We start from the raw sequence: 27,718 nt of genomic DNA on the forward strand, positions 1-27,718 counted from the left end.
TTGAAGTCTACATCTGAATACTTTATAACCTGAACTGATATGTCAAATTTTGGAATACACAAAACATAATTCAGGAAAGATAGCCAATCAACTGGTTAGAAACATGGTTAAAAATGCAGATGACAAAATTAAATTAACTGTACCCTAATTTAGAAGCTGGAGCATTTAGCTTGGTAAATATGTGTTTCATGAAGCTAGACTCACAGGTGGTGGGATGTAAACCAATCAGCTATGGGGGTAATTACTTTTTCCCTGCTCAAGCTTCTGAAACTGTACATTCATGCTAACACTGAGGATCTCTGGACACCACAAGCCAGAGCTACAGAACTAGCATCTCCTAAAAGATAAAACCTTTCAAGAGCTATGCCTGGTTTAAAGGTAAGAGATAGTAATTCCACTGAAGCTATAAAGCTAAAATGTTTTAAAAAAAATTGTGGATCAGTAGGTACTCTAGCAGAAATTTCTAGTGCTGCTGTAATTGAGGTTACAGCAGCATTTTCACAATAAACTATATTGCCAGAAAAGTCATTCCATGTTGGAAGCTGACATAGAAGACCTCATACCAGGCACAAATCCTTCAAGACCATGAATTTAGGTTGTATGATTTTTAGCTAAGAATTTGGAAGAAAAGAGAAAGCGAGAAGAAAAGTCTTATAAATGGAAACCAATAATGTAGGATTAACTACTGTTCAAACAGAATTGGTGGATACTTTTCGGTGCAGATGGTTTATTCCTCCAAACACACATACAACACCTGCTCAACATAGCAACAAAACCTGTCACTTGAAAAAGACTGAGAAGCTGAGATGTCCGAAATGTAGAAGAGCAGGTGGATAAAAGTTACATGTTGTAGTGATTTCTTAGAAAGGGTCGTTCTTTGGGTTTGTTTTTTTTGTATTTTTAAAGAAAAAATAAGTTTCTTTTCGTATAGTCTCACTCACCTGCTCTGGGTACTTGCTTCCAACTATCTCTGCCACGGTGTTAAAAGATGGAGAGTCTGGATAGGTCTTAGCTCCCATCTTCAGGTGCACAACAATCTTAGTGCCCCGGAAAGACATTCGTGACATCATTTCAGCATCTTCCACGGAGATGCAAGCAGTGGGGATTTGGGGTACATCAGGCTGGTAACTCTGCCCCCCCGTATGTGGGCTATTAAAAGAAAAATAAAAACACAGGGTTAACAACTTAGCTCTGTAATTGTTTTTATCACTACCACAGAATTATTAAAAAGAATACATTCACAACTATCCCCAGCAGACTCTCAAAAAGGGTATATTTACTATTTTTAATAAACCTTTTGATAAAATACATCAAGTGCTTTTACACTGATCAGAATATCTGACTGTTACCATTATATATGTCTGGAAATCTATTCTGTGTCAGCTCTATTTAGGTCATTGTCGTGCTTTGACATGCTCTGATACCACACTTTCTTCACAGCTTTATCAGGAAGAAAAGCAATGAAAAGTCTGTAAGTGAACAGTTTACACAAAGTACATTCTTTTTTTCCCCTGTGACAAGTAATGAACTGAAAATTCACTACTACATTTTAATGCTATTTTCCATATACTATATAACAGAACTGCAGAACAGTTGAGGTTGGCAGAGACCTCTGGAGGTCATCTGGTCCAACACCTCTGCTCGAGCAGGGCCACCCAGAGCCAGGTGGCCAGAAAAATGTACAACGTGAAAATCCTCACCTATGAGCCTTCTTAAAGTAGCAGACACTTTTTTTTTTTACATTTAAACAAAAAAAAACCCAAAAAAACCAAAAAACCCACCAAAAAAACCCTCAAAATTTGGGTTATTTTTAGGTCTTCCAGACCGGAAAAACCCCCCCCACCTAATTTCTGGAGATGTGGTGAGGAGGAAGAGAGAAATCTACTTTGTAAAGCTATAGATTAGGTAAAACGGGACAGATTATTCAGTTCTACTTGTTTAGAAGACTAAATCCTTCTCAGCAATAATATAATCAATAATGTAACCCACAGAGTAGATATGTATAAATATTTATTTGACAAGAAAATACTAAAAAACAGTTACAGAGGTCTTAGAGGAGCTGCTGCAGAATATAAATAGATCTGTTTATAGGTGGCAACAGCTCAGGAGATTATTGCTCCCAGTTGTTTACAGCTGAACCTCATACAAAGGCCAGTGCTTCTTCCATCAGCTTTGCAGGTTGGGTGACCCATAGCTCACCTCTGGAATAACAGTTACCCTGGTACTCAGAATGTCTTGTGCCACATAATCCTCCCTGAGTGGGATAAACTTATGTAGACTTATAAGTTCAGATCTTCTTTTTTCTTTTTCTTTCCTTGTCCTTTGTCCTTGTAGGAAAAAAAAAAAAAAGAAGGCAATCCTCATCCCTACTTTTAAACTGTGATAATTTGCTGCATATGTTTAATATTTCTTTGAGTGTTTGAGGATATACCCAGCATGTTAACCAGGAGACTTTCCAAACAATGTAAAATAAACAACACACTGGGGGAAAAAAAAAAAAAAAGATATGACAATTTCATGTATTAATGTTCAAAAAACCCCTACGTTCAATAACTGAGCAGCAACTCTTTTTTCTGTGCTCATTTTAAATGAATCCATTCACCTGTGTCTTCTGGCAAGATTATGTCCTAGTACTAACGTGGTGTGTACACTGAATTGCAGTAATTCAAGTTTTATCACTGATTTCACTGTCCTTGTTATTTCCCAGATGCTCAACAAAAGAAGCCCCTAAAACTGTATTTGTTTCTCCGATGTAAGCAGCAACTACATTTCTTTCAGATGCTCAATCCCAACGTTCCACCACAACTGTGAATAAAGCTTCTGACAACCTGCTGAGATTCACACGTGCTTACACACCCCAAATGAACGAACACTTGCAGGTACAAAAGCTATCCAGCTAGTCAAAAAATAAACCTGTAAGTCACCCGGTAGTGCCATTTTTATGTTCAAATTACTATTTTGCCAAGCTTACAAAGGTCAACCCAACTACCAAAATTAAGATATATTGGCACAGGCAGGTAGATACCAGGACCTGAAGGGAATGGATGACTGTCCAAATGATTGTTACAAAAAGGGAAATGGACCCTAAGCATTACCAGTACAAAGGCACAAAACAATAACACAGTACTGTATATTCCTAATGCTACAAGATAAATTCATATAGAAAACAGACACTAAGAATCCCGGGAAGCACCTGATTAAAGTTCACATACATGCAAAATATGCCATGTATTAAGTATAACATCTACATAACATATTGCTTAATAAAGCATCAAAGAGTACATTTAAAAAAAAAAAAAGTAAAGCAAATTAAGGTCCTTTTATGCAGAGATAATCAAGAACTGGAAAGGCTACTGACCATATGGCAAGACCTGAGCAAGAATTAACTAAATAAAATAGAAATTACTTGCAGACTCTGTGTGTAACAGATGGAGAGAAGCATTCTTGAGTTTGGCTCAAAATAGGGCAAAGAGGATGTAGTCCAGGAGAAAGAATTTTTGTACTGGGGGCGAGGAAGATATTTTCCATTGAGTCTGAATAAACATGACTTTTTGACTACTATTTCTAAAGAAAAAGGATTTTACTTAAAAAAAAATCTCTTACATTTACCATTCCCTACTCCTTGAAAAGGAAAAGCAAAGCATCACATAAAACCAGCTAGAGAGATCACAAAGCAACCCTTACTTGAAATCAGGATTCAACTTTACAACATTGGTACCTACAGGCAAGCAAGGTGCACCTTCATTGTCATTTGGTCCTGACATTCTTGTTCAACAGCTGACAAGATTCAGATAAATAAAGTGGATGAATTTTGCTTTTGATAATCCCCTAGATTTCACATCTCAGAAAGGATTTAAGAGAAATATCATGGTATGAATAACATAGCAGAAGAAAGGCTCCAAAAGAAAAAAAAAGCATTTTCTCTGTTAGAAGTGCATGTCAAATGACTAAAAAGGAACAGATGAGGTTTCTATCCTACAGGCAAGTGTAAAGGAAGAATAAAAAAATCAAGAGACAGTTTCTTTTCTGAGTAAAACAATCAAATGTGGAGAAACTAAAAAATGTGAATGAAAAGATGTCTTGCTGGTGTCAGGTCAGTTCTAAGTCTTATTACTGTGGTAGCTGACCTTGCATGCTTCTTTACTTTGTTCCTGCACTTCCAACCCTTATCTCTAAGATAAGCTAAAATGCCCAGGGAAAAATAATCTGTGTAAGAACTAGTGCTTCAAGCTAAACTGGATACTGTGATGGAAAATATATCTCAAATTGAAGCCTCAGGCGAAGATAGCAATCTCCTAAAGAGAGAAGTAAGCATGACATTACAAGAACTCTAACATATCTAAAAGAAAAAAAAACAACCAAAACTTGATTATACAAAAGCTTACAAAGATCTACTTCAGCCATAATGTGTATGCACACACCCCCAGTGCACCATTCTTCACATCAATCTCAAAAAGCAATCTAGGGTTTGGAAATACAAACTGAATGTTATCTAAGTGTCTTTAGTTTGCTCACTCAAAACACATTGCAAGACTCTAATTACATATCTGACCACCTATTTTCTACAGGACCCATGCAATATTTACTGTACGAACCACATGTAAACTAAGAGTTCATATTAGATCAGTTAGTTTGTTATTATTGACTTAAATTATAAAACACATTCATGAATGAAACCATGACTATATTAATCACTAGCTGTAGCCATAGCAGGATCACAGCCTTAACTCTCCGTAATAGCCTCACATCCTCCTCATACTTTGCTTTTGTTTTTATACTTATATATTCTACATATCACAAAAAAATCCCCACATATACAAAGCTTTACACTTCAAAGTGAGTGAAGAAACATACTGTAGCAGAACAGAAGGGAAACTATACATTTTGCTTTCATGCTCAGCTATGGAGAGTAGTTATTTGAGTGCCTCACTTTTGTAACTTTCTCTGCATCAGAAGCAGCATGGCAAGGCCTGAACTCTAGTCAAGTAAACCCCTTTTTCCAGCACCATAAAGTCCTTACAAAACAAAACTTGTCCTTGTGTGTACTCAAACTGTGTATTCTCACCATTATCTGTATAGAGAGGCTGAACTGTAATTGCAATTAGTCAAATGTCAAAAGTATTGTTAATCTTTTCAGAAGAAGTAGGTCTATACAAAATAAAATTAAGACTATTCCCTATTTACAGTCACTTGGCAAAATATAAAAGAAATAAATTCAGCCCAATTTTGTGCTTCTGTCATCATTTGTCCCAAGATTCTCTTGCTTCATTTGCTTCTTATATTGTCTTTTTAGGATTTGATTTGCTGGTTTACAGTAAGTTGAAATGATAACAAGACTGCTAAATTCAAAACCAAATAGGAATACGCACAGAAAATTTTAAGAAGCTAAGGAGTAAAAATACAATACAAATATGGAATTAATAATAAAGCAGTCTGGTACCAAAGTTAGAATATTTGGAATCTAGCCATACAGTCTCTTCCAGATTGCTTTGTACCAATCTTTAATTGATGTAGCATCTGCCCAAGTTTAGTGAAGTGTAAGAGAGGCTCCAGAAACTACCAGCATTACCAAGGAAAATTCCCTTTGAAAAAGAGCACAAGATTACTCTGTTACCACATGGACTCCATTTAAATTAATATTCAGAAAACTGCATTTAATCAGTACTAGGTACCCATTAAAATTAGGCTTTACCAAGCAAGCATAATAGCTTTGCCGTGATTACATATGTCCTAGGTTACAGAATGCAACTAACACGTATATGTTTGTATTTCATTATAATATTTAGCACCACAAGCACCAAGGGAATTCTAGGGTAAGTGTAGAATTTTTTTAAAATAGCATGAATTAGATACGGGTTTTCAAACAAGAAGCAGAAAACAACTGTGAATGGTAAAATGATCAAATGAAGAAATCTGAGTGCATTCCAATGAATTCCACCCCAGGACTATCCAACTGCTGGGAAAGTAGAAAAGTCCGCACAAAGCTTTCCAAGGATCTATAGGAAATGGAAGTTTGCATCATCTGCTCTCCAACTGAAAAAGAAACTTGTTGAATCTTACAGACACGAGGATGACTCTCCAGCAGCTGACAACATCTTGAGGGAACTATTTAATTCATACACCTGTTTGGCCTCCTTCTGCTCAATATGAACCACCAAGCTCTGTCCTCCTGTATTTACATCCCTGCCTTGTGAGAATGCAGCTGCCTGCTGCATGCTACCACAAATATGTTAGCAGAGGGCTCCTGAAGGGAACACCAATGACAATTCTAATTGCCAGCAGCTGCAAGGCTTCTGGCTTCATGGGCTTTTTTTTTTTATTTTCTTGTTGAACTCCTGGCTTCCTAGACTTAAGCCGGAGCCTTATTTATATCTTCACTGACACCCCTCTATCACCAGAGACTAGTGAGCACACAAGAAAAACTTAAAAAAACCTCACTGAGAACAGATGTTGTATTTTATACCTACAGGAAGGATATAAATAAATCCAAACAGACAAACAAAAAAAAATCAAAAACCAAAACAACAAACCCCTCCATTCTCTTTATTTGGAAAGCAGCGAATCAAAGATGCATCACAGGGCTAGCAATACAAAACCAAACTAAGTAACAGCTAGCTGTCTAGAATACTGACCTGGCCTTCCTACTTCCTCCATTTAATGATGTTTTTTATTATTGATAATCAATTCTTACATTAAAATTTTCAGGTACAAAAAGGTGTGAAGAGGCATCAGAGCTTTCAAGGTAGGATCAATCACCATATCAGTGCTTCCAAGTCTCTGATTCATTGCAGACAGGAAGTAGCAGAGAAGGTCAAGATCTCACACATAGAGGCATATACATGAAGTCACCAGAAACATGAGTCTCCTCTGACACTGAATTTAATATATCATGGGACAATACAGGGAGGTTCCTCCTCCTTTCAAAACATGGTCATGGTAAAGGATAACATGCAGTCAACATCCAGTGAGCTGAAGGAAAACGGTAGGAATGGAGAATACTGGTCTTACCACCAGTAAAAAAAACTTTTCCCTTTTAATCAGCTGACCACAGAGGTAAGTAAAAGGGAGCAAGGTCTGAAAGGAGGCAGGAGAAAGCCTCAAACTCAGAGAAGAGTGTGTGGATGGTGTTTTTCTTCTTTCCTTCCTTCTCCACTCCACACACCATTCAGAGCAGTATGCTCTTTGGACACTGACCTCCTTAAAAAAACTGAACTACAAACCTATCTTAAATGCATTTAGAAATACTTTTCCCCTTCAATAGGTCTGAGCGATGCAAGCAAAGCCTCATGGAGACACATTTCAAAGTGTAAAAAGGAAGACTTGAGCATCAACAGAAAACACAAAGGCAGTCTAGAAAAAAAACGTAAGGTAGGAATGGGAATGGAAGCATGTCTCTGAAGACAGCAGAACACAGTATCTTAGTATCAAAGGCAACTACGTGAATGGATAAAAGGGGAGAGTTTTTAAAAGTAAAAAACTACAGTACAATAAGATAGTTATTATCACTTTAGATAGCATAGAATTAAATCACAGAAGCAAAACAGATCAGAGGAAACAGGCAAATCTAGTCATCTTTTATTTGTGTGTGAGTATAGCACTGTTTCCACTGAAAATCTGTGGCAACACTTCCATTAACCTCAATAGAAGGGGGCGTGAGAGAGGGTGGAGTGGGAAAAGGCTTTAAAACCCAACTGGATATGAGAAGAAAGAGCGAAGGGCCTGAGTGGATTCAATATCAAGCCATGAGCAAACCAAAACCCAGTACAAGACATATGTCTGGATGAGCCCCTATATTTTCTGAAGAAAATCGAAACTCTAAAACATTTTCACTACATAAATGCTTCTTTTGCTCCCACAGATCTAACTTTTGTAGAATATTAAACACTTTTTTGCTGTTCTATTAACCAATACCTTTGCTATTCAAGTAAAAAAGAGAATAAAAAATATGTTAGTAAAAATAATAAGAGACGGGGGCATCACTTATTTTTCCCCTCTACTGAGAGATTTTAGTAGTGTCACATGAAAGGGACTGTTTTAACATCATCTGATCATTGTATTTGCCTGTTATCTAGTTCACAGATTATACAATGACACTTGTGCATGCAAAATGCAATGTAAATGTCTAAGTGATAAGAAAACTATCTAATAGTATATTACACTTATTTGATAAACTTGTTCTCCAATAAACGGTATACTTTTATTTTCAAAATTCAGGCAAGTCTTGCCTGTCACTCCAAAGTTACAGAGACACCTGGAATTTTTCATTCTTGATCTTAACATCCATTGTAAACAGAAAAGTTCTTTTTAGGAACAGAATATATTTTTAAAGCTTATTATAGTATTACAACTCCTGTAAACTAGGACTAAACATTGAGCACAGTAAAATGTCATGCCAAGTGTGTGTTCTTTCCCCAGCTGTATTTGTTGACTGTTGACTGTGGCAGATTGTCCCAAAAGCTTCATAATCTACATCAGATAAAATAAAAAATGTCCCAATAGGTGTGTCTTTCCTCTGAACAGCTCCTTTCCTGGCAATTAGTGTTGTGACTGGGAAATGAAGAGTGTCGGGCTGAAAAAAAAACTCCAGTGCAAACCATGTTTGAGAGAATGATTGAGTAAGTTCTGGGAATCTTCTCATGCTACATGTTTCTTTGGGAGCATGCAGGAAGAACACCCAGTACAGAGCAGTTTTCATGAGGAAATTAATGTTGGGGTTTTATGAGGAAGTAGTTGAGTCTTTAGAATTCAAGTCATTTTCCTTCCTCAAAAAGAAAAGAGAAATTGCTGACAAAATGCAACACTTTGTCAGTGTTTTGGTTTTGATATCAAGTTTGTTGTGATCTTCAACGCATACTGTATAGTCATATTATTTTCCTTAATGTTTGACCGTTTGTGCTCTTCTGATTTAATCTTGGTGATACACTGCTTCTTTCATCATTTGCAGAAGGGGAGGGAGAAGATTATTCTCAATGCCACTCTTACATTTTAAGGATTTCTTTAATATCTAATAGTGCCTAGGAGTCTGTGCTGGAAAAGGGACTCTCTGAAGCAATACAATTTTCACTCATTTTCATCAGTTGATCCACGTTGCTCAGGAAAATGTTGCTGGAAAAAAGGTTGCAGGCTGGAGGCTTTTGTTAGAGTGTAGAATAATGACAATGACTTTTGTAGTCTGTACATAAATCAAAATGCACAAGTGATTTTGGACTTTAACCAATAGATACAAGCACACAGCCAGTCAGATCTAATGAATTGTGGTGGTTGAGGTGATATGAATTTAGGGACACAATGAGATTCCAAACTATCTGAAAAGTGACAGCCATGAGAATGCCAGAACTCTCCAAGCTCACCTCTGGTAGCTCCAGGAGAAGAGGACTGTTGGGGTGACCATGGGCTTCCCCACTTCCTCCTCACCCATCTATCCAGGGTCTCACTCATCTGCTCAGGCAGCCTCTCCATGAGGAGAGGCCTGCAGTGAGTCACCTGCATTCATGGAGTGGTGCACACCCCACAGCCTTAGGGCTCAATACACTTAGTGCAACACTGCAAGACAGTAACAGAATAAAAAGTGGGAATTTTCTCCCCAGTGTTCAAATGCTAGCTAGGAATTATTTCCCCCCCTGAAGAACACTGTGCAGGAAAATTATCTTACTGACTGTGAATGATAGATGTTAACACTGAGACCATGTATATAACTTAACAAATAATATATATAGAAAATCTGTTAAAAAACTATACCTACTTAGAAAGAAATGCATCATATAATTTTTAGAAACAGAACTGTGCTCTACAAGGTAATGTACACTGGCTAAATTACCTTGCAGCTGTCAAACTAATTCCATCTCTTTCATGCTCTTTCCAGTGGCTTCAACTGTCTCATGGTGAGTTATTACTGAATTGAACTCAAAATCCAGATCCTCTACAGTCGACTAATTATTTCTAAACATTTACATTTGAAAGTATGATATTCCAAGGTAATGAACTATATTCTCTGTCATTCACCTCCTGCCAGAGATTTCCCACAGATCCCAGTTAGGCCAACCTGAAATCTCAATCTAGCTGAAGTTAACAATCAAACACACTACATTTTATTTCCTAATAAAACCCCATGGTTATATAATGGATTATTTATCAGCAGTAGTCTCCCACTGTTATGTAATAACACAATTGTTACTTGTTTTTGGCACAGGCAAATTTTTGCAGAATCTACTATTGACTACTTAATCACAGGTTAGAATAGTTGACTTTTAATGCTGTCTTCTTTACAGTAAACAATGTACAAATGTTATTATAAATTAATATTTTAAAAATGTTACCACTGCTTGCAAACAAGGAAAGAGAGATATTACTGTGAGCTACTCAAGATCCCACAGGGACACAAGGCAGAGCAATGAATGGAACTTCAGAATCCCTGGTTTTAGTTGATTCATATGATTATTCTCCCTTGTCTGACAAAAGTATCTTTTGTTGTCTGGTGCACAAACGTCTAGAATCAGTCTTGATTTTCCAGAGCTAAACAGTACATAGTTTTAATATCTTTTGTTGAGGCATTTTTTGTGTGCTTCACAGCCATCAGCAAACTAAGGAAAAGAAATCCAAATACAAATAAGTCAGAAACAACTGGTTATATTCTGTTTCTTATTCTGAGAATAAATGTTCTTCTGTTGCAACCACAATAGATTAAAAAGCCATAAATTGCAGTCAAAGCTTAATCCTACTTAATAATAGTAATAATTAAAAGAAGCATATAAAAGACAACCCCTCTCTGTTTCCCAGAGTATTTGCAGTATTCATATTAAATAGCCAAGGCAGAAGTACTGTGAACAGTGACCAGGAAATCAAGGTAAGGTGAAACAATTTAGCAGAAGTCACAGACACTAGTCACCTACCCAACTAATGGGAACAATCTATAAATATCAAAGGTCAGATTTAAAAAGGAATATTGGAAGAGAACAAAGTTACAGATTTAGATTTGTACCACCCACCCAAATATAGAAACAAAATGAGAGAAAGTATAAGATGCCTGAAGGAGAGGACAACAGGCAAGTAATCAAAGCTGGCATCACTGGCAGAGCAGAGACAGGAGTTGGTACCCCTCAATTTATAAACCCGAAGGAGAAGGATTTTCACCATTTAGCCCTAGTCTGTAGGCAAGACCAAAGAATTAGTATTTGATGCAACAAGATGGACACAATAAGAGATGCACAGGTGACTGATTGGATTTGAAGGGGAAAAGAAATCTGAAGAAAAGGATTTAAGCAATTGAAATGGTTACACTTGCAAGGCACAAGACTGCTTCTACAGAGAAGAGCCCATTATTACTCTTGGCCATCAACATTAGGCTACATCTAGAAAAAAATTATAAACAACAACTGTGGAATAATTGGCTCTGACTTCCTAAAAATTTATGTGCCATAAATAAAGGGTTTCATCATACAAATAGGTCTAGCTAATCATATGTAAGTGTCTGACATACCTCATAATAACGCTAACACAGCAGGGTGAGGCCATCCTAAGTGAAGACAACATTTCATGAAATAACACAGAAATACCCTACCATATGGGCAAGCCACAAGCAAGACGGTGGGAAGTGGAAGAAACAGCAGAAACAAGAGGCCCCCTATCCCCTGAAAAACATTGCAGGCATTCTTATAAAGAGAAATCATAATATGTTGGAGTAAACCATACAAATTTAATCACATGTTTAAGCAAATAAAGCAAAACAAAATGAGGAACTGGGATTTCCAAATCCTCTGCATGTGTCGGGAGTTGAGCAGAGAGACTGTGGATATTAACGGTTGAGTTGCACATTAAATATATTTTAAAATTGGCACCTATATCTGGTTACCTGTTTTGCATGACGTAAGTAAAAAGTTACATATCAAAATAAATCATTATGTTGTATACATGAGATAGATTTTGAAGCACACAAATCCAGCCAGAGTCCCTATATAAACCTGTGGTCACTTTTGGAAATGAGCAGTGAACCTTGAAAAGAATCCTTCAGATGCTTTAGACCAGATACAACATATTTCATAACTAAAACTTCGATATATTCAAGCTGAAATGGTTCTGTAATCTGTAGACAAATTTTAGTAACATCATCTATTAAGAACAATACTAAATAGACAGAATAAGTATCTTGAGTAATACAGAAAGTAGAAACTATATTCAGTGGTAAATATAAACTGGAAAACCAATTATAAGACATGAAAATAATAAAATTTGATATGCAGGTGAATCTATACAGTAGACCTTGTACAAGCTGTTTCAGCATTGCCTGGACCAAAATAAAAAAAGTGAGTTGCTTATTGACTGTAACTTGAAATGAATGCAGTTTACTCTTTTTTTTTCTTTTTAATGAAAAAGAATATTAGGCTAGGACACCCCCAACACCAACTCTATACCATTCTAGCACAGCCATTCTGGTAGTATTTAATGTTTTCCAGTTGCCCAGAGCCACGTGCTCATGTGCTCTAGATATGAACATTCCAGATAAAGTCCTAAGTGCTGCACTTATACAGAAAAAACATGGAGAATTGCAGAGAAACAAAATAACAGTCCACATACTTCTCAGATCTTATCAGCAGCTGAAAATAAATACACACATTTTGAAAATAATTCACTGGCACTGTATTACTTAGATCCCTCTCTGTAATCACTATCTTTTTGTTGTTAGGTTTTCCTTCAATCCTCTGCAATTATAGTCACAACATACTAGTGAGACAGTTGTCAGTGTAATCAAGAAAACTGAATATTGTAAGAATATTAAAACAAACTTGCAAGTGATGGATCAAGACATTACAATCATTGCAGAGGGTTCTGAACTTGCTAACAGGGCTTTCATAGGCACAGCAACTCATACAGACTCAGAAGGGGTTGGAAGTGCTGAAGAAAGTCGGAGCTGATTAGGGAGAAACAGGAAATCACAGAAAACTGCTGAAGTTCCCAGTGCTCAACCAAGAGCAAGCACAGCTGTAACTCCTTAAAGATCAGTACAAGAAACCCAAGATTTGGCTGTTTTATACACTCAACATCTTTATATACATGAACCGTAATGCAAAGGCAGAATAAAACTGCTCCTTTAAACCTTACTAACTCCAGAATATTAGCAAACCTAATCAGTGGGTGCTCATGGTACCCAAACAAGATCAGAGTAAACCACAACATGGGTGGCCATCTAGCCACCAACAAAATGTGTGACTCAGTAATGGTAGGGGAGTGGCTAGGCCAGAAAAGAAGAAAAAAACTTTTGAATACTACATTGATAAAGGTTTGCCTTGAAAAGCTATTGGTGAGGAAGCTAAGATTTCAATAAGGCCCTTATCCTTATTGGCCCTTATCTTTCTGGATAACAGAGTCTGTTTTACCAGCCTGTTTCTACCAAAGTTACGGGACACTGTTTATGTTACTGTACACTAAATGGATGAAACTCTTATTCCTGAACAGGAGTAGTCAAAACCAGGAGGAAGTAGAGAAAGTGCTTGTAAGTCTCATCAGCATTTTACTGACTTCATAAGAAAACAAGTATGCCAGGTGTATGAAATTACCCAGAGGTTTCAGATATCACATGAAGCCCTGTCTACTGTAAAAAAAACCCCCAAAACAACCAAAATACAGAGTTAAGCAGTTCAAAGCAAAAAGTTTGGCAAAAGCCAAAGAGAGATTGGGATTGAAGAAACATCACCTACAGATTTCTCACTATTATGAAGTTACCTGAAATCTGATTCTTTAATCACTGTGCAAATAGCAAGAACCACTGTACAATATGATCAGCTCCTAAAACACAGGCTCCATTTCTTCTAACAACATCTAAATTCTCTTGGTGACAGATAGGATTTGCCCAAAAGTGAGCACAAAGACTACACTGAAGAATTCAGTCTGGCATGCTGGTCTTAAGGGAACATAGGAAACAAAGTAAAAATTAACAAATTGTCAGTCAACAACATATACAGACACCCTGGAGGGAAAGCCTCTAAGTGCAGGGTAAGAAAATAAATCCCACAGCACACCACCAATTCATATCTCTAAGGGCAGCAAGACAACATGCACAGTGCTATAAAATATAACTAGAATCCTTCCACAAGCTCCCCAGAGACTTATAAAACATGGTCTGCTCTTATTTCCTCTTTCTACACCACAAACAAGGGTTTCATCCTTGTTTGCTGCTCACTTAGTAGGACAGGAGACAATACTGCTGTATCCTATTGCCTCAGGATATTGCTTTAGGACAGTCTTTCATTGAGATGCTTCCTATGATCAACTATTGTTGCTATACAAAACCCATAAGTGAAAAATGTTCACGAATAATCAGTGGTGTTTCCTGATTTCTTCAGTTGTGCTACAGCACTACTGTGGCATTTCTACACTTATCACCCAAGTTCTTGCTGCCTTTATGCCTTGTGCAGTCCTCAAGCCTGTGCAAAGCAGATGAAGATGTTGCCTACTCAGAAAGAGACTATTTTTATAAAAATTCTGCAGTGTTAAAAGTCAACATGCAGAATATCAAGCAGGGCAGAGTCAAGTTCATCCGTTTTCCAATTCTCTCAGAGATCAGTTCTAAACTACCTTGACCACAACTGCATTCTCCTTCCTACTGAAAGGAAATAACTCTTCAAAACACACATTCACTCCCTCCCCCTGTGCACTTAAAACTCACATGCTGAGGAGGAAAAAACTCACTTGAAAACACAAGGCCATAATAAGACTAGGTACTCTCTCACTGAAAGATGGTAAAAAGCAAAGAAAGTTTCTTGAGCAAATAAATTAAGGCATCAGATCCACACATAATGTGGGCAAACTCTTTATTTTCATTACTTCCAACAAGAGCCAACTCCCTGGAAGCAGGAGTGGTGGCAATCCTTATCACAGTATGCACCAGGACCAAAGAAAATAGCATTGAGAGCAATCACAGAAAATTCCAGATACCAGCTTAGAAGTGGAAAAAGAAGGTAAAATTAGTCAATTTTTTTTACTCAAGGGATATAGAAACAGTTTACTTTTACACTCAGAGATATGTCTCGCACCCCAGACATCCTTTGAATAGCATTTCTGGAAAAGTAACAGTAATTTTCTCCCTTCAAAACACATCTTTCTCAGTGTTTCTTCTTGACAAAAAGGTAATCTGGTTTAGTCATTTCTATAAAAAGATTTCAATAATAATAATAATGTTTGATTTAATGTACACATCAGCATCAAGAAGACTTACTTGGCTGGCATGCAGTGAGTATCCCTAAGTTTATCCTCCCTGACTTACAGAAAGCTTTGTCTCTGTCCCTGCACTCCCTCTTGGAATTGCCATTTGATAATCAAGAACCACAACCTGCACTGATGAAGCAAATCTTTATATCACAGAGGGCACATCTTTGGCCACTAGTACAGAAATTACATCATAAACAGTTTAAATTATTACATAAGTCATGTGAATTTCTTAAATGGCTTATGTGGTATGTCCATATTAGCCTTTTAGTATGAATAAAGTGAACCTCCCAAAACCCTTGGCTGCCCGATCACCAACTCTGAGTACCAGAGTTATATCCCTCTCTGATGAAACTAAACCAGATGTTCTCAGCAAGTGCACCTAGCAAGGCTCAACACATGCTAAGTCTCAGCTGTTGCACCTAAATCTTTAATGCAACTTTTTTTTAAAGTGGTTTTCCCTTTAATTATAACATCAGATATAAAAACTCCATTGCAACACCAGGATTTTTGTTTTGAAAGATGTAAAAATGATTTGCAATAAGAAGAGGAAAAAGTTTGCACAACCAATCCCTAATCCCAAGAGGACAAGACACAAGTTTATTTTATTAACCAAAAAACAAGGAAGCAGGTTTACAGATGGACTACCCCTTCAGACCTGAGAGCCCAAGGCTAGTTTAATTAGAAGCAAAGAAAAAAATTGAGAGGACTGAACAGAACTGTTCAACTCACATACCACATGTGCTCACAGGCCAAATGCCAGAGTAACCGCAAATTCCTGAACTGACACGGCACTTGAAGAGGGGGCCCAAAATTCAAATGCACCCAGGGCACTGGCAGCTCACACACATTAAGCCTGTACAAGTGGCCAGAGATGTTATGTGTCGGCTCCTCTCCAGTTGTACACCCTGTGGCCATCAGACAGGCTGGCCCCTGAGCACGGCCAGATATGCCACTGAGGCTGCACAGCTTCAGCAGCCCAGAAAATCTTGTAGTCACCGGGGTCCTATAGGCAGATCAGAAAAAGGAGCACACCAATACTGAGTGAAAAGACGGAAATTAAGTAAAAACTTACAAAATCTATCTATTCAAAAACTTCTACTTCACTTTGTACATATGAACCATTTTCATTCTTTTCATTTCAACAGGCAGAAACAGCAAACAATCTTAATTAAACTCAAATGCCTGAGGAAAGATGATTTTTTTTAGTTGAGTATTAATCTGGATGACCACCGCCATGCTACAGCTGGTACTGTTACCAAAAAAATAGTGATGACAAAACTATTTTGTGCTACCATAGGCTTGCTTGTTCACAGCAATTGTTCTGTTTATTAAGTAATCAAAATAAAGGAGGTAGTAAAAATGAAGTGTTTAAGCTGTAAGGCTCCTGAAGTTATTTGAGCATGTAGGTCAAGTTTTAGAAATTTACATATATGTCAAGATTTTTTGGCTGAAAATAACAGCTGGTGGTCCAGGTCATTTAATGGCCAACAGGGGCGGCTTTCTAGGGCAAAGTGACCTGTCTCACCTGCGTGACTCCCAGCCTATGACACATGAAAGGGAATACAGGTCTGCTTTGCTAGATCATGTGCACACAGAGCAACAAAGACGCTCAGGGACCCGACCTCATGAGTAGGCTGGGCTCAGGTCACACCATGTTGAGTCCCCTAGTAACAGCAAACTGCTCTCATGCTCACACACAAGTCCTAGCCAGTGCTTACCAGCTGAAATACAATCCCACAGAGACATGGCACTTCTTCCCCTCTATGGACAGCAGAACAGGTCACATGAAGAAAGACTCCGAAGATGGTAGCAAAAAATTAGGTATACTGGCATTTACAGTGGAAGGAGCAGCAGAACAGGAGGGGAAGGAGCCTTCAGGGCTCATGACACAATTAGAGGATACAAAGACAGAACACCCATTTTAAAGGCCAGGTGCATCTTTTTGCTATTAAAAAATCAAAACAAACAAAACCAAACAAAAACCTAAACCAAACAATCAAAAACACAACCAAAAAGCAAAAGAAATCCTACTAAAACTACTGTACCATCCCAGAATTCAGAAAACATGGCAGAGTGAGCAGAGGAAATTGAATGTGTCTGTCACTACTGATGTGAATAAGCCCTTACTTTCCACAGACAAGGAGTTTTAGGGAAAGGAGGAAGATCTCCCTAGCAAGCAATTCTCATGTCTGGAACCAAAGGCAGCAGACCAAGCATTAGGAAGAGGTGATGTGGTAAGAACTCACTGCACTGGCACCCGACAGTTGAAAAATGCCCCTAACTCATACTTGCCAGCAAGATTGAGAAGGGAATGAACTGTCTACAAAGCAGTCAGGAATACAAAGGAAAACAATGTACATACAAAAAGGCATACATGACTATACATAAAAAAATTAAAGTGAAGTTACAAAAAGGGGAAATTAGGATAATGGAAAAGCAATGGGTTTCAAATTCACATACATTCCATGAGATGATATACCAGCCTTGCCATGCCAGCACTTAATTGTGTCATTATGCACTGACTTGGGCTATCTATGCAACCTCAGCCACAAATCCTGAGTTGCACTGTGCCGTTTATGAATTCATATTTCACCCAGACAAAGCTTTTGATTAGAGTTATTTGAGCTTCACAAGCAGACCTTGTGTCTTGGACACCCATAGCCTGAAGAAGGGGAGAGAAAGCGACGGAAAATACTTATTTCAGATAAGATGCTGAACTTAGTCCAAAAAGAAAAGAACTTGACCAAGTATGCGTCCTTGTTAACAGTCTCCAGACTGTGTTGAAGTACTACTTGGTCTATTTTGGTCTTGTAATATGTTGTTTGTTGAATTTCTGGTATTTTGGAGAGATTGTTCTGCAGTACTAAAAAAAAAAAAATTGGGGTCTTGGTATTTATCTCTGAGGATACTTGGGAACTTTTTTTGAGTTCTCAAAAAACCCCTCAGTTTTGCTTCTTTCCAGAGCCCTTAAAGGAGTTATTATTACAAGACACAGTGTTACAACTTTATCTGATCTGTGGTTCTTGAGAAACAGAAGGATTTACTGAAAGTTTCAGATTCATAAGAGTACATTCACCACAGGATAAATACTGGACCATTTCAACAGCTAAAGGATACCTTTTTTATTTATGAAATGTTTCAAAAATGTACAGCTAGGAAGCAAAAGAAAACAGGCTAGCTTGTTACAATCACTTTTTTAACCATGCCTTGTAAATTGAGTATTTTTACTGCAAAAAACATCCACTACAAACTGGGAACACTCATCGGTTTATTGTATACAATAGTAAATGTATGTATTATTTTAACTTCTACAAGATTATTAATCTCAGCACAGCCAAGCTATTAAAGCAAAAAAAGTAAGTATTCAGATTTCTACAGAAGGCCAAATAACTTGGATACTGTTGAGTGATTATAATAATACAGATTATTTGAGAAGGTTCATTAAAAATAGTTCTGTTACTCTTATCTCCTAATATCCGTGTTTAAACATTTCAATATCTGTGTTAAAACACTTCACCGCCAAATTGCCAGTGCTTCAAGAAATTATTACGGGGAAAAGGAGCCTGCAAGAATGATGGAGAGAGACTTTTTACAAAGGCCTGTAGTGTAGGACAATGGGGAATGGCTTCAAAATTGAGGAGATCAGGTTTAGATTAGATATTAGGAACAAATCCTTCACTGTGAGGATGGTGAGGCACTGGAACAGATTGCCCAGAGAAGCTGTGTATGTCCCATCCCTGGGGGTGTTCAAGGCCAGGCTGGATGTGGCTTTGGGCAGCTTGGTCTAGTGGAATATGTCCCTTCCACCCTTCCAAGAATTGGAATCAGATGAAATTACGTACTAATTACAGTGACCTTCTCCTAAGTAAAAAACCCCCCACTCTTACACGGTACCTATATAGTAGCATTTCACTCTAACACAAGAGGCAGACAATGCCACGAGACGCAACTGCCACGTAACATCGCAATACCAACCATGTAACTAGTGCCAACATGTCAGGAAGGATGCAACTGCTGATTTTGTCTCCTATTCACTTAGCAATGCTGCCCTAAATAAATTAATCTACTTCTTGGAACTCAACAGCAAATACTTCAAGTCCTTCACTGTCACCAGTGAGTGTCATGAACCCTAATACAAACACATCAATGAGTTTTCCAGAGTATAATCAAGTTCATCCCTTCTTACCTGCCTGAGCCCCCAGGGCACTTCACTCACTCCATAGCTATACTACCACACCTTAAAGAAAAATAAGCTGTCACATAATCACTGGTCAAAGATTCCCTTCACGCTTTTTGCCCTTGAAAATGTGGCAGCCACTTGCCATCTCTGAAACAAGGAACAGCCACCAAGTTATCAGCAAGAGAACAGTGATTTAATTCATGTTGTGATTTCATCAATTATGTCTTGTCAGTAAGCTTTAATAATGAGCCCTAATAAGCCTAAGATGTTAATCTACTTGAAAGTACCTAGTTTTAACCGATCAGTATTATTCACATTGCAAGATTACCTAGAAATCACACCACAGATTGGCTTACATTGTTTCAGCAAAGAGAGTAAGTAAATAAAAATAAGCAGTCCCCTGTCCAAAAGGCAGTGAAATATTTGAAAAACAAACCAACCAACCCCTCAAACAAATAACCCTCCCCCAAAAAATCCACCAAAGCTGATACAGCATAGGAAAAATTGTGATATTTCAGCTTTCATTTACCCGATCAAAGTAGGATAGTGCAGTGTGAGAAGGAGGATATTTAAGACATTTCCAAGATGTTTTAGAAAACTCCACGATCCCATTATCATTTATTCATATTATTGGCGAATATGTAAACACCGGCCAAGGAAGTAAAAGCTCTGGTCAACAAAGCAGCAGCATACAAATTGCAAGAATGCAAGATTTACTTTCACAACATTTAGAAACCTTTTATTTTTTACCTTTCATCTCTCATCCTTCTAACACATGCAGCAGCACAGTAGTTCCCATCAGTTAATCAAAAAGGTAAGTAACTTGAACAAACAGTGCCCCAGACAAAGACTGATAAGAAGCACCAAATCCAGCACATAGTCCATCCAGCACAGCGCACTGGTAGGATAGACAAGGAAGACACACAGCTGGTGATTAAGAGAAAACATAGGAGAAGGCATGGAGATAAGAAAATCCATCCTGCCTACAGCAATATCTATTTGTTAAAAACAAGACAAACAGATCTAGTCAAAAGCAAGTAACAGAAGTGACGGGCTGGACCTGAATACCTTCCATATTATAGGAAAAAATAGATAAATCAATCACTTCCACATCCAAAAAAACCCTAAGTGAAGGTAAATGAAGAGAGTACAGAAAGTTCACTTAGTGAAAAAATGCTCCCTGGCGGAGTCTAAATTTGAATTTGGTTTTGGGAATGACACCTCAGCTCCCAGTCTCAATTAAGGATTCAATACTTCTAAACAAACATACATTTGGCATCTATTTCTCCTCTCTTCATTCAATTTTGAAATAGCTGTAATGCCCATACCTAGACCTAATAAACAGGTCTACCTTCAGTCTCCATCTCTGTTCCTCATCTCTAAATTTTTCATTACATTTTAAGTTGACTTCCATAGATACTCTGGCAAACAAAACATACAAAGAGCCACTCTCATGAACCTTCTGCACAGCACCATAACTATGGGCAGGACAGATCATCTTCTGGTTTTCAGTAAATCAACACATTATAGATTGCAATATTCTGTGATGATACCAAATAAGACTATTTTAAAACATACAATTTTTCATAAAACTGTTTTTGAAATATATTGTACTATCTATCTGTTCATTACTATGAACTATGTTAGAAAATTCTAAGTTTTTAAAATATATCATAAACATCACATTTGTTCATCGCCAAGAAATACACTAGAAATAGTTTGGGTAGTATCTGAATCAAGTGCTTTATATTTGAGGAAGCATTTTAAACAGGTAATGTTGGTTTCTTTAGGGGAATATGTAGCATTTTCATAGTTTAACCCCAACTGGAAACTAAACACCATGCAACTGCTCACTCACTACACCCCGAGGTGAGATGGGAAGGAGACTCAGAAAAAGAAGAACAAAAAGTCATGGCTTGAGGTAAGAACAGTTAAATAGTTGAAAAAAAAATTATAATAAAAATTATAATTGTAATTAAAAAAACCCACAAGATAAACGACAGCAAATAAATAAACACCAAGAAAAACAAGTGATGCACAATGCAGTTGCTCACCACCTGCTGAACAATGCCCAGCCCATCCCCAAGCAGTGGTTGGCCCCATCCAGCCATCAATCCCCTCCAGTTTTCACACTGAACATAACATCCTATGGTATGGAATACCCCTTTGGTCAGTTTGGGTCAGCTGTTCTGGCTGTGCTTCCTCCCAGCTTCTTGCGCAGATTCTCGCTGGCAGAGCATGAGGCACTGGAAAGTCTTTGACTTAGGGTAAGCACTACTTAGCAACATCCAAAACATTAGTGTGTTATCAACATTATTCTCATGTGAAATCCAAAACACAGCACTGCACCAGCTACTAAGAAGAAAACAAACTCTATCCCAGCTGAAACCAGGTCAAGCATATAAAAAGGCTGGTAGTTTCTACATAGTTTCTACACATGCAGAGCTGTTCTCTGCATTTGTTCCAAGACAGTCAGTTGGCATTAATGGTTTCTGACTCTCTGAAGCATTCAAATGATGAAGCTTGCACACTTCTCATATTGCTGAGATGTGACCAGTCATGTTCTCTGTGAAACAGTGGAATCAAGCGTGTCTCCACGTGCCTGCCCCAGCAACTTCCCAGTTCCAGCATCAAGAAAGACCCAAAGCTGTTATGACCTTTTCCACCTACCAGCCTAGACTTCTGCAGAAAGAAAACATAGAAGCAGAGATCATAAAGAAACCATGGTGTTATCTGAACAGAATACAATTCCAGGTTACAATGTGGCACACCTCTGGGGTCAGATTTGCTACTGCCAATGACTCCTCTGTGGGTACAGTTACCAGGTAAATAGAAGGAGGAATAAATGATCTGTATTGTTCTCAACACATACGTGCCAAAGAAAGAATGATGTTACAAAATACAGTACCTGTTGTATAAACTGCATGTTTTCTTCCATGCTGTCTTGCGTTAAGTGGTTTTATTAACAGAGCTCTACAGTTTACGCAGTCAAGCTTTGTGTCTGGCACCACTTAAAGCCCCTTACAATCCTGCTCAGGTACGAGAAGCTGGGCAGGGAGATGGGTCTGTCCAGTTTGCAGTCCTCAGTCCAGCTCTGCTGTCTGGGCCTGCCTGACCAGAACCCTCGCCACAGCCAGCAGGCTACTATACAAAGATCACTGCAGGCATTAAGCTCACCAATAACTGTGTAAGATTTGAAAAAATACTATGTTAAAGAATGGTGTGCATCTGTCAGCCTTTTACTTTATGGATGGACTACTCTCCATTTTCTCTCTATGCCTCAATTAATGTTTTTCACAATAGATAAATTTCTAGATAAAATAAAGAACTTTGTTATCAACCAGAAAACTAGAAAAATATTGTTTCAGTAACATAAGAGGTGATAAGTAAGTAATGTACTAAGACATCTAAAAATACTAAAAAAAAAAAAGTAAAAACTTAAAAAGCAGTGTGAGAATTACAAGCCTTACTGCTAAAGTGTTTTAAATAATTACATTGAAGGCAGACTACTCCTTCATGTAGTACAAGTCAGCCTCATGCTAGGAAAATGACCAATACATTGAAAACTGTACACTCACATTCTAGTCAAACATACAGAATAACCAGTTAATAGGATCACTGACAGTCTGATACATGTTGTCAGGAAAGACATTTGGTTTTGGTTGATGTCAGAATATTTAGGGCAGTCTTAAGAATGTTGGAAGTTCTTTAAAACAAATATCATACAAAATTTGGATCAGTAGCATAAAAATTAAAACATTCTAAAAGAATGACAAAGCACCAGGGAAAAGAACTATTGTGCAGACAACAGTTTTAAACCAAACACCCACTCGTAACTGGCAATGTTTAAGTTATAGAGAACAAAAATGCCTGCCCAGAAAAGACATGTGAACTAAAGGGCTGAAATATGAGTTACAGGGAGAAAAGAGAAAAATGCTTACCTGTGAATAGAAAAAGAAGTAATAGATCTAATGAGGGAGGCCACTGCTCCAACTTTAGCAGCTTCCACTGCTCCCCGTACTCTGTATTGCACAGTTTCACCATAACTGATGAAAGGTTCATTGTAGACAACAATCTTCCCCTTGGCCTCCTGAGCTCTTTTATGCAGTTCATCAAAAGAGGCTACCACTATGACTTCTGCCGTAAGTCCTGAAAGAAAGCATTACAGTGGTTTTAACATTGCTGTCCTATAGCTCTCCTATGGCCACTTCTAACAGACAGAAAAGCATGGACTGTGCAGAACTCAAGAAATCAGAGATTTAATTTTTTACCGGAAGACTATGTGAAATACTTCACCAGGGATTGCTACTAAATATATGTAATAGCACCCTGAGCAAGTCCACACGGTTCTGTAAACCCTGCTATCAGGTTGGTATTAAAACATAATTTGAAGGGCAAGAAGGATATACAGGGGGAATTTTGTTCTCTGAATGTGCTTTAATGCCTCACTGTAATCATTTATAGTACAAAAACATTTGCAAAAGCTGCCTATGGGATTAATTAAAAAAAAAGATAGTAATCTTTTCATGGAAATGTTTTGATATGTTGCTAAACAACTTAGTTTAACATAAGACAACTGGAAACACATATTTTTAGACTGAAACACTTATAAAATTATTTAATCCATAAATTAAATAATTAAATCTCTGCAGTTTCAAAGATATTTTGCAGTACGCATTATTATTGTTATTGTTATTATTATTTCTTCATATTTAATTCAGTAGAATACTGCATTTCTACTGGATGCCCTTCTGGGAGATTTTCCAGATTTTCCATATGTCCCAGTTATGATTCAGAAAACACAGGCAGGTACTTCTGCAGAACTATTTACACATGGTAAGTTAGATTCCACTCAGCTCTTAATTTTTAATAGTTGGAACAGTTTTAAATTTCTGTATTATCTTGCTTGAAAACACAAAGAATGTTATAGTTAAGTAGTTTTCCCCAAAGCCAGAGAACCCTTCTAACTTTTTAGGACATTAACTGAGGAACTATATTTCACAGCATTTGAGAAGTAATTCATTAAAATGACCACTGTGCTTAAAATCCAATTGTGTTGATTGGTAACAGAGATAAGTAGAGACTGCTTAACAACATGGGCTGGTTCTCTGCTTCTAAATGTAGAAGTAGTAATGGATGCCTGAAATTCTAGCATTATATATTTCACCAAAAGTCACAAAACACATCAGTAAAACCCAAAACTAATAAAAAATGTCTAGCAAAGATTTGTCAAAGAAGTGAAACTATCATATTTTTAAGAATAAATTGATTTTCCTTGGAAAAGTCCTCCTTTTTTTTTTTTTTGCTTGTTTGCTTGTGTATGTTGTATAAGAATTATTTAGAGGATTTCAAAGACTTGTATTTGAGGCTGTAATATGTGAGAACTGTTAGCAAAATAGGAAGGTAATCTCTCTCAGCACCAGTTTGTCCAGGCTCATGGCTTCTTTAAGATGAAATCACACTTCAAAACCATTCCACACAAAAGTTTGGTTTCTTTAGAGTTCACTACTAAGAGGGTAGTAGACATCTACTGCTACAGCAAAAGCCTATGACTTTTATCTACAGAAATACCCTAGTGTCAGAGGTGTACAAATCTTAACTATTCAGATTCTTACCTTTACCTGGCATCGTTTAAGAGAGGCAAACCAGAGAATCACCTTCAAATTTTACTAGTTGCCTTTGGCAGGTAGGTGAGCATACTAACAGACCCCAGCTGCTTGTAATGAATGGCAGGTTCAGCTGCCCAGCTAAGGAACATCCCAGCAACAGGATCATTTTGGGTATGAAACCCTGCCACTGGAAATAAAGCCAAGTATCTGCAAAATTTCATTTTCCACAAGAAAAGTCATGGTCTCAGTAGGTTGATACTGCAATTTGAATTTCATATGAGCTTTTCCCAGTGCTCCACTTGGATCGTGCAGCAGGCACTGGAAGGACACACGTATTAGTGACTATTGGTCAAGAAAAATGAGGAGCGTAACTCTTCCGGGCATTACTTTACTGCATTCATGAATAAACACCAACTCTGAAAGCTTTTTAAAGAAAGCTACAGACAGTTAGTAACTATCTGTAATTCCTAGGAAATATCACGGAGAAGTAAATTTATGGCCCTTCCTAGATGACAGGCATTAGGAGTTTGCACAGTGAGCTCTGTGGGAATTAAAGCTACCGGAAAGAACAGAGAGCTGCAAACTCCAGCTCAGTATCTCTACTTTTGAATGATCCCAAAGAAGCTAAATAAAGCCATCCTTTGACAAAACAAAACAGAGGCTGTCGTTGCTAGTTTAACTTAATGGCAGCACAGTATACAGAAAGCATCAGTTACAGTGCTTTCCGTAACAAAGTAAAACTTCACTCTTGTGTAACTTCTGATTAATTCAATCACTCGTTTGCATTTTAGTCCCATTTAAAACCATTTCAGACTCTTCTATTGAAGTGACAAGAGTAATGTTTATCTTAAACAAATATGTGGACACACATACACAAACCACTCTACGACCTACTGTGTAAAAGAAGAAACGAAACAAAAACCTCAACAGATTAAGGAGAATGAGTTATTCCCCTTAGAAACAGGAAATGCCTCACCTTACTGAGCCTTTAAGCAAATTAACAAAACTCTACCCTAGCATCTTCTACCAATTCAGTGCCTCACGGCTCTGCTTCCTGTGTCAAAAGCTGATCTCTCTCTTTCTTACTTCCATCATTAACTGATCCAGAGCTTGGCTGTGTGTTATTGAACAGAATTCTTCAGAAAACCCATATAAGGAGGGAGATGGATCGCCTGCTTACTTAAGCAAGATATAAAGATTATAACATTCAAGAGATGAATACAGAATATTTGGGGAATTAGATAAATAAAAGGCATGAAGCGCAGAAGACAGAATTATGAACATGATCTGTATAAAGCTGAAGACTATTTGATCTCACTGTGTGATACATATTGGTGTGTTGGGCAAGTGAGCAAAAGAATCTAGGTAGTACTATGGGTTTCCTCTCATTTCTCCTATTAAACAGTAAATTGCACCCTGTTATTTCTGAGAATTAAGGTACAGGAAGGGTGTTAATGGTGGGCACAAGACAGCAATTTTCCATTATCAACAAAATTACATTTTACAAAGTTCTTTGTACACTGAAATGTGTATTTCTACCTAAAAACTTGAATATGCCACAACTTTGATGATCACATTGCCAGTTGAAATAAATGGCATGGTACACATTAGCAATCTAAAATTTGTCACAGGCAGGATGAACACAAGACTGATTACAGTTACTCTTTATTAGCTACAGAAAGCAGAAAGTCCATTTATATATATATATATATACACACACACACACACATGCATATATATAAAAGCATCTGTAAATCAGCTGTCTGTAACATTGCCATATATAAGAAGTCTGATTCTTGGCATGAACAATTCTGTCTGAAGAGTCCCCTCCTAGCACCTGCTTGCCTGCCAGCAATGATGCAAGGAATAAATTAGTTCAAAGGGGATTCCTCACAAGGTAACTTATCCTTCCCAAGATTAAATGCAGCGAATGTTTAAGTCACATTAGTATCTAGAGCTATGCATCAGTCTGTGTTAGTAACAAGTTTCAGCAAAGAGTAAGAAAAAAAGGAAAATCCACCTTATTATCAGATTTTAAAACCTGATGAACCTCTATTAAAACTTCAAGGACATTTCGTATGGAATATTGATGTTCCTGGCCACACTAGGGCAAGACAGGGCCAAACTTTACCATATCGAGTATCAGGAATTCCTGAGATTAGTGAACCCAGTCTCTATTGGTTTTTATTTATTACTATCCTAGAAACACTGTATTCATAAACACACAGAAATTTAATCAAGTTAGTTACAATCTATTACTGTATTAAAAGAATTTAGTAAAGCCAGAAAGAAATATCATTTGCATACTGTTTAATCTTACTGGATACCAATTTCCTCATTACTTAATTATGGTCTTACTCTCTTTTTTCCCCCAGTCTCATTTTTGTCATCCAGTTAATAGCATCAGTCCCTTGGATATCTGGTTACAAAGCCAAATGCAGCTATCATTACTTTGACAATACATTTTTTTCAATAGCAGCAAGCAAACAACTCACACCTATGTACCTCTCAAACTTCATTTACTGCACACTGCTATTGTAATAATTACAATTTGTCTTACAAATCACACTATGGGACAGTGATGCTACTGATCCACATGCACTGAAGCTGCCACTGTCAAATAAATACAGTGATGAGCAAAGCAATTTATGCTTAAAACAATTAAAATACAGTAATTTTAAGCCTAGACAAAACGAAGCTGGAAACTGTATCAACTAAGTCTCCACAA

The 27,718-nt window shown here is 37.4% G+C and overlaps 1 protein-coding gene across 2 annotated transcripts in view; it reads right to left on the reverse strand.

Annotated features, from left to right (window-relative positions):
* The window catches only part of CPQ (carboxypeptidase Q), a 154,551-nt gene that overhangs the window by 97,760 nt on the left and 29,073 nt on the right, over positions 1 to 27,718 (reverse strand). For both annotated transcript variants that reach the window (XM_032706580.1, XM_032706589.1), the window contains exons 3-4: positions 23,323 to 23,530; positions 942 to 1,149 (exon numbers count right to left, since the gene is read on the reverse strand). In XM_032706580.1, coding sequence (XP_032562471.1) covers positions 942 to 1,149; positions 23,323 to 23,530 — 416 coding nt within the window. The remainder of the gene's footprint in view (positions 1 to 941; positions 1,150 to 23,322; positions 23,531 to 27,718) is intronic.

Source organism: Chiroxiphia lanceolata, chromosome 1, assembly GCF_009829145.1.
Source record: "Chiroxiphia lanceolata isolate bChiLan1 chromosome 1, bChiLan1.pri, whole genome shotgun sequence".
Classification (NCBI taxonomy): Eukaryota; Metazoa; Chordata; class Aves; order Passeriformes; family Pipridae; genus Chiroxiphia; species Chiroxiphia lanceolata.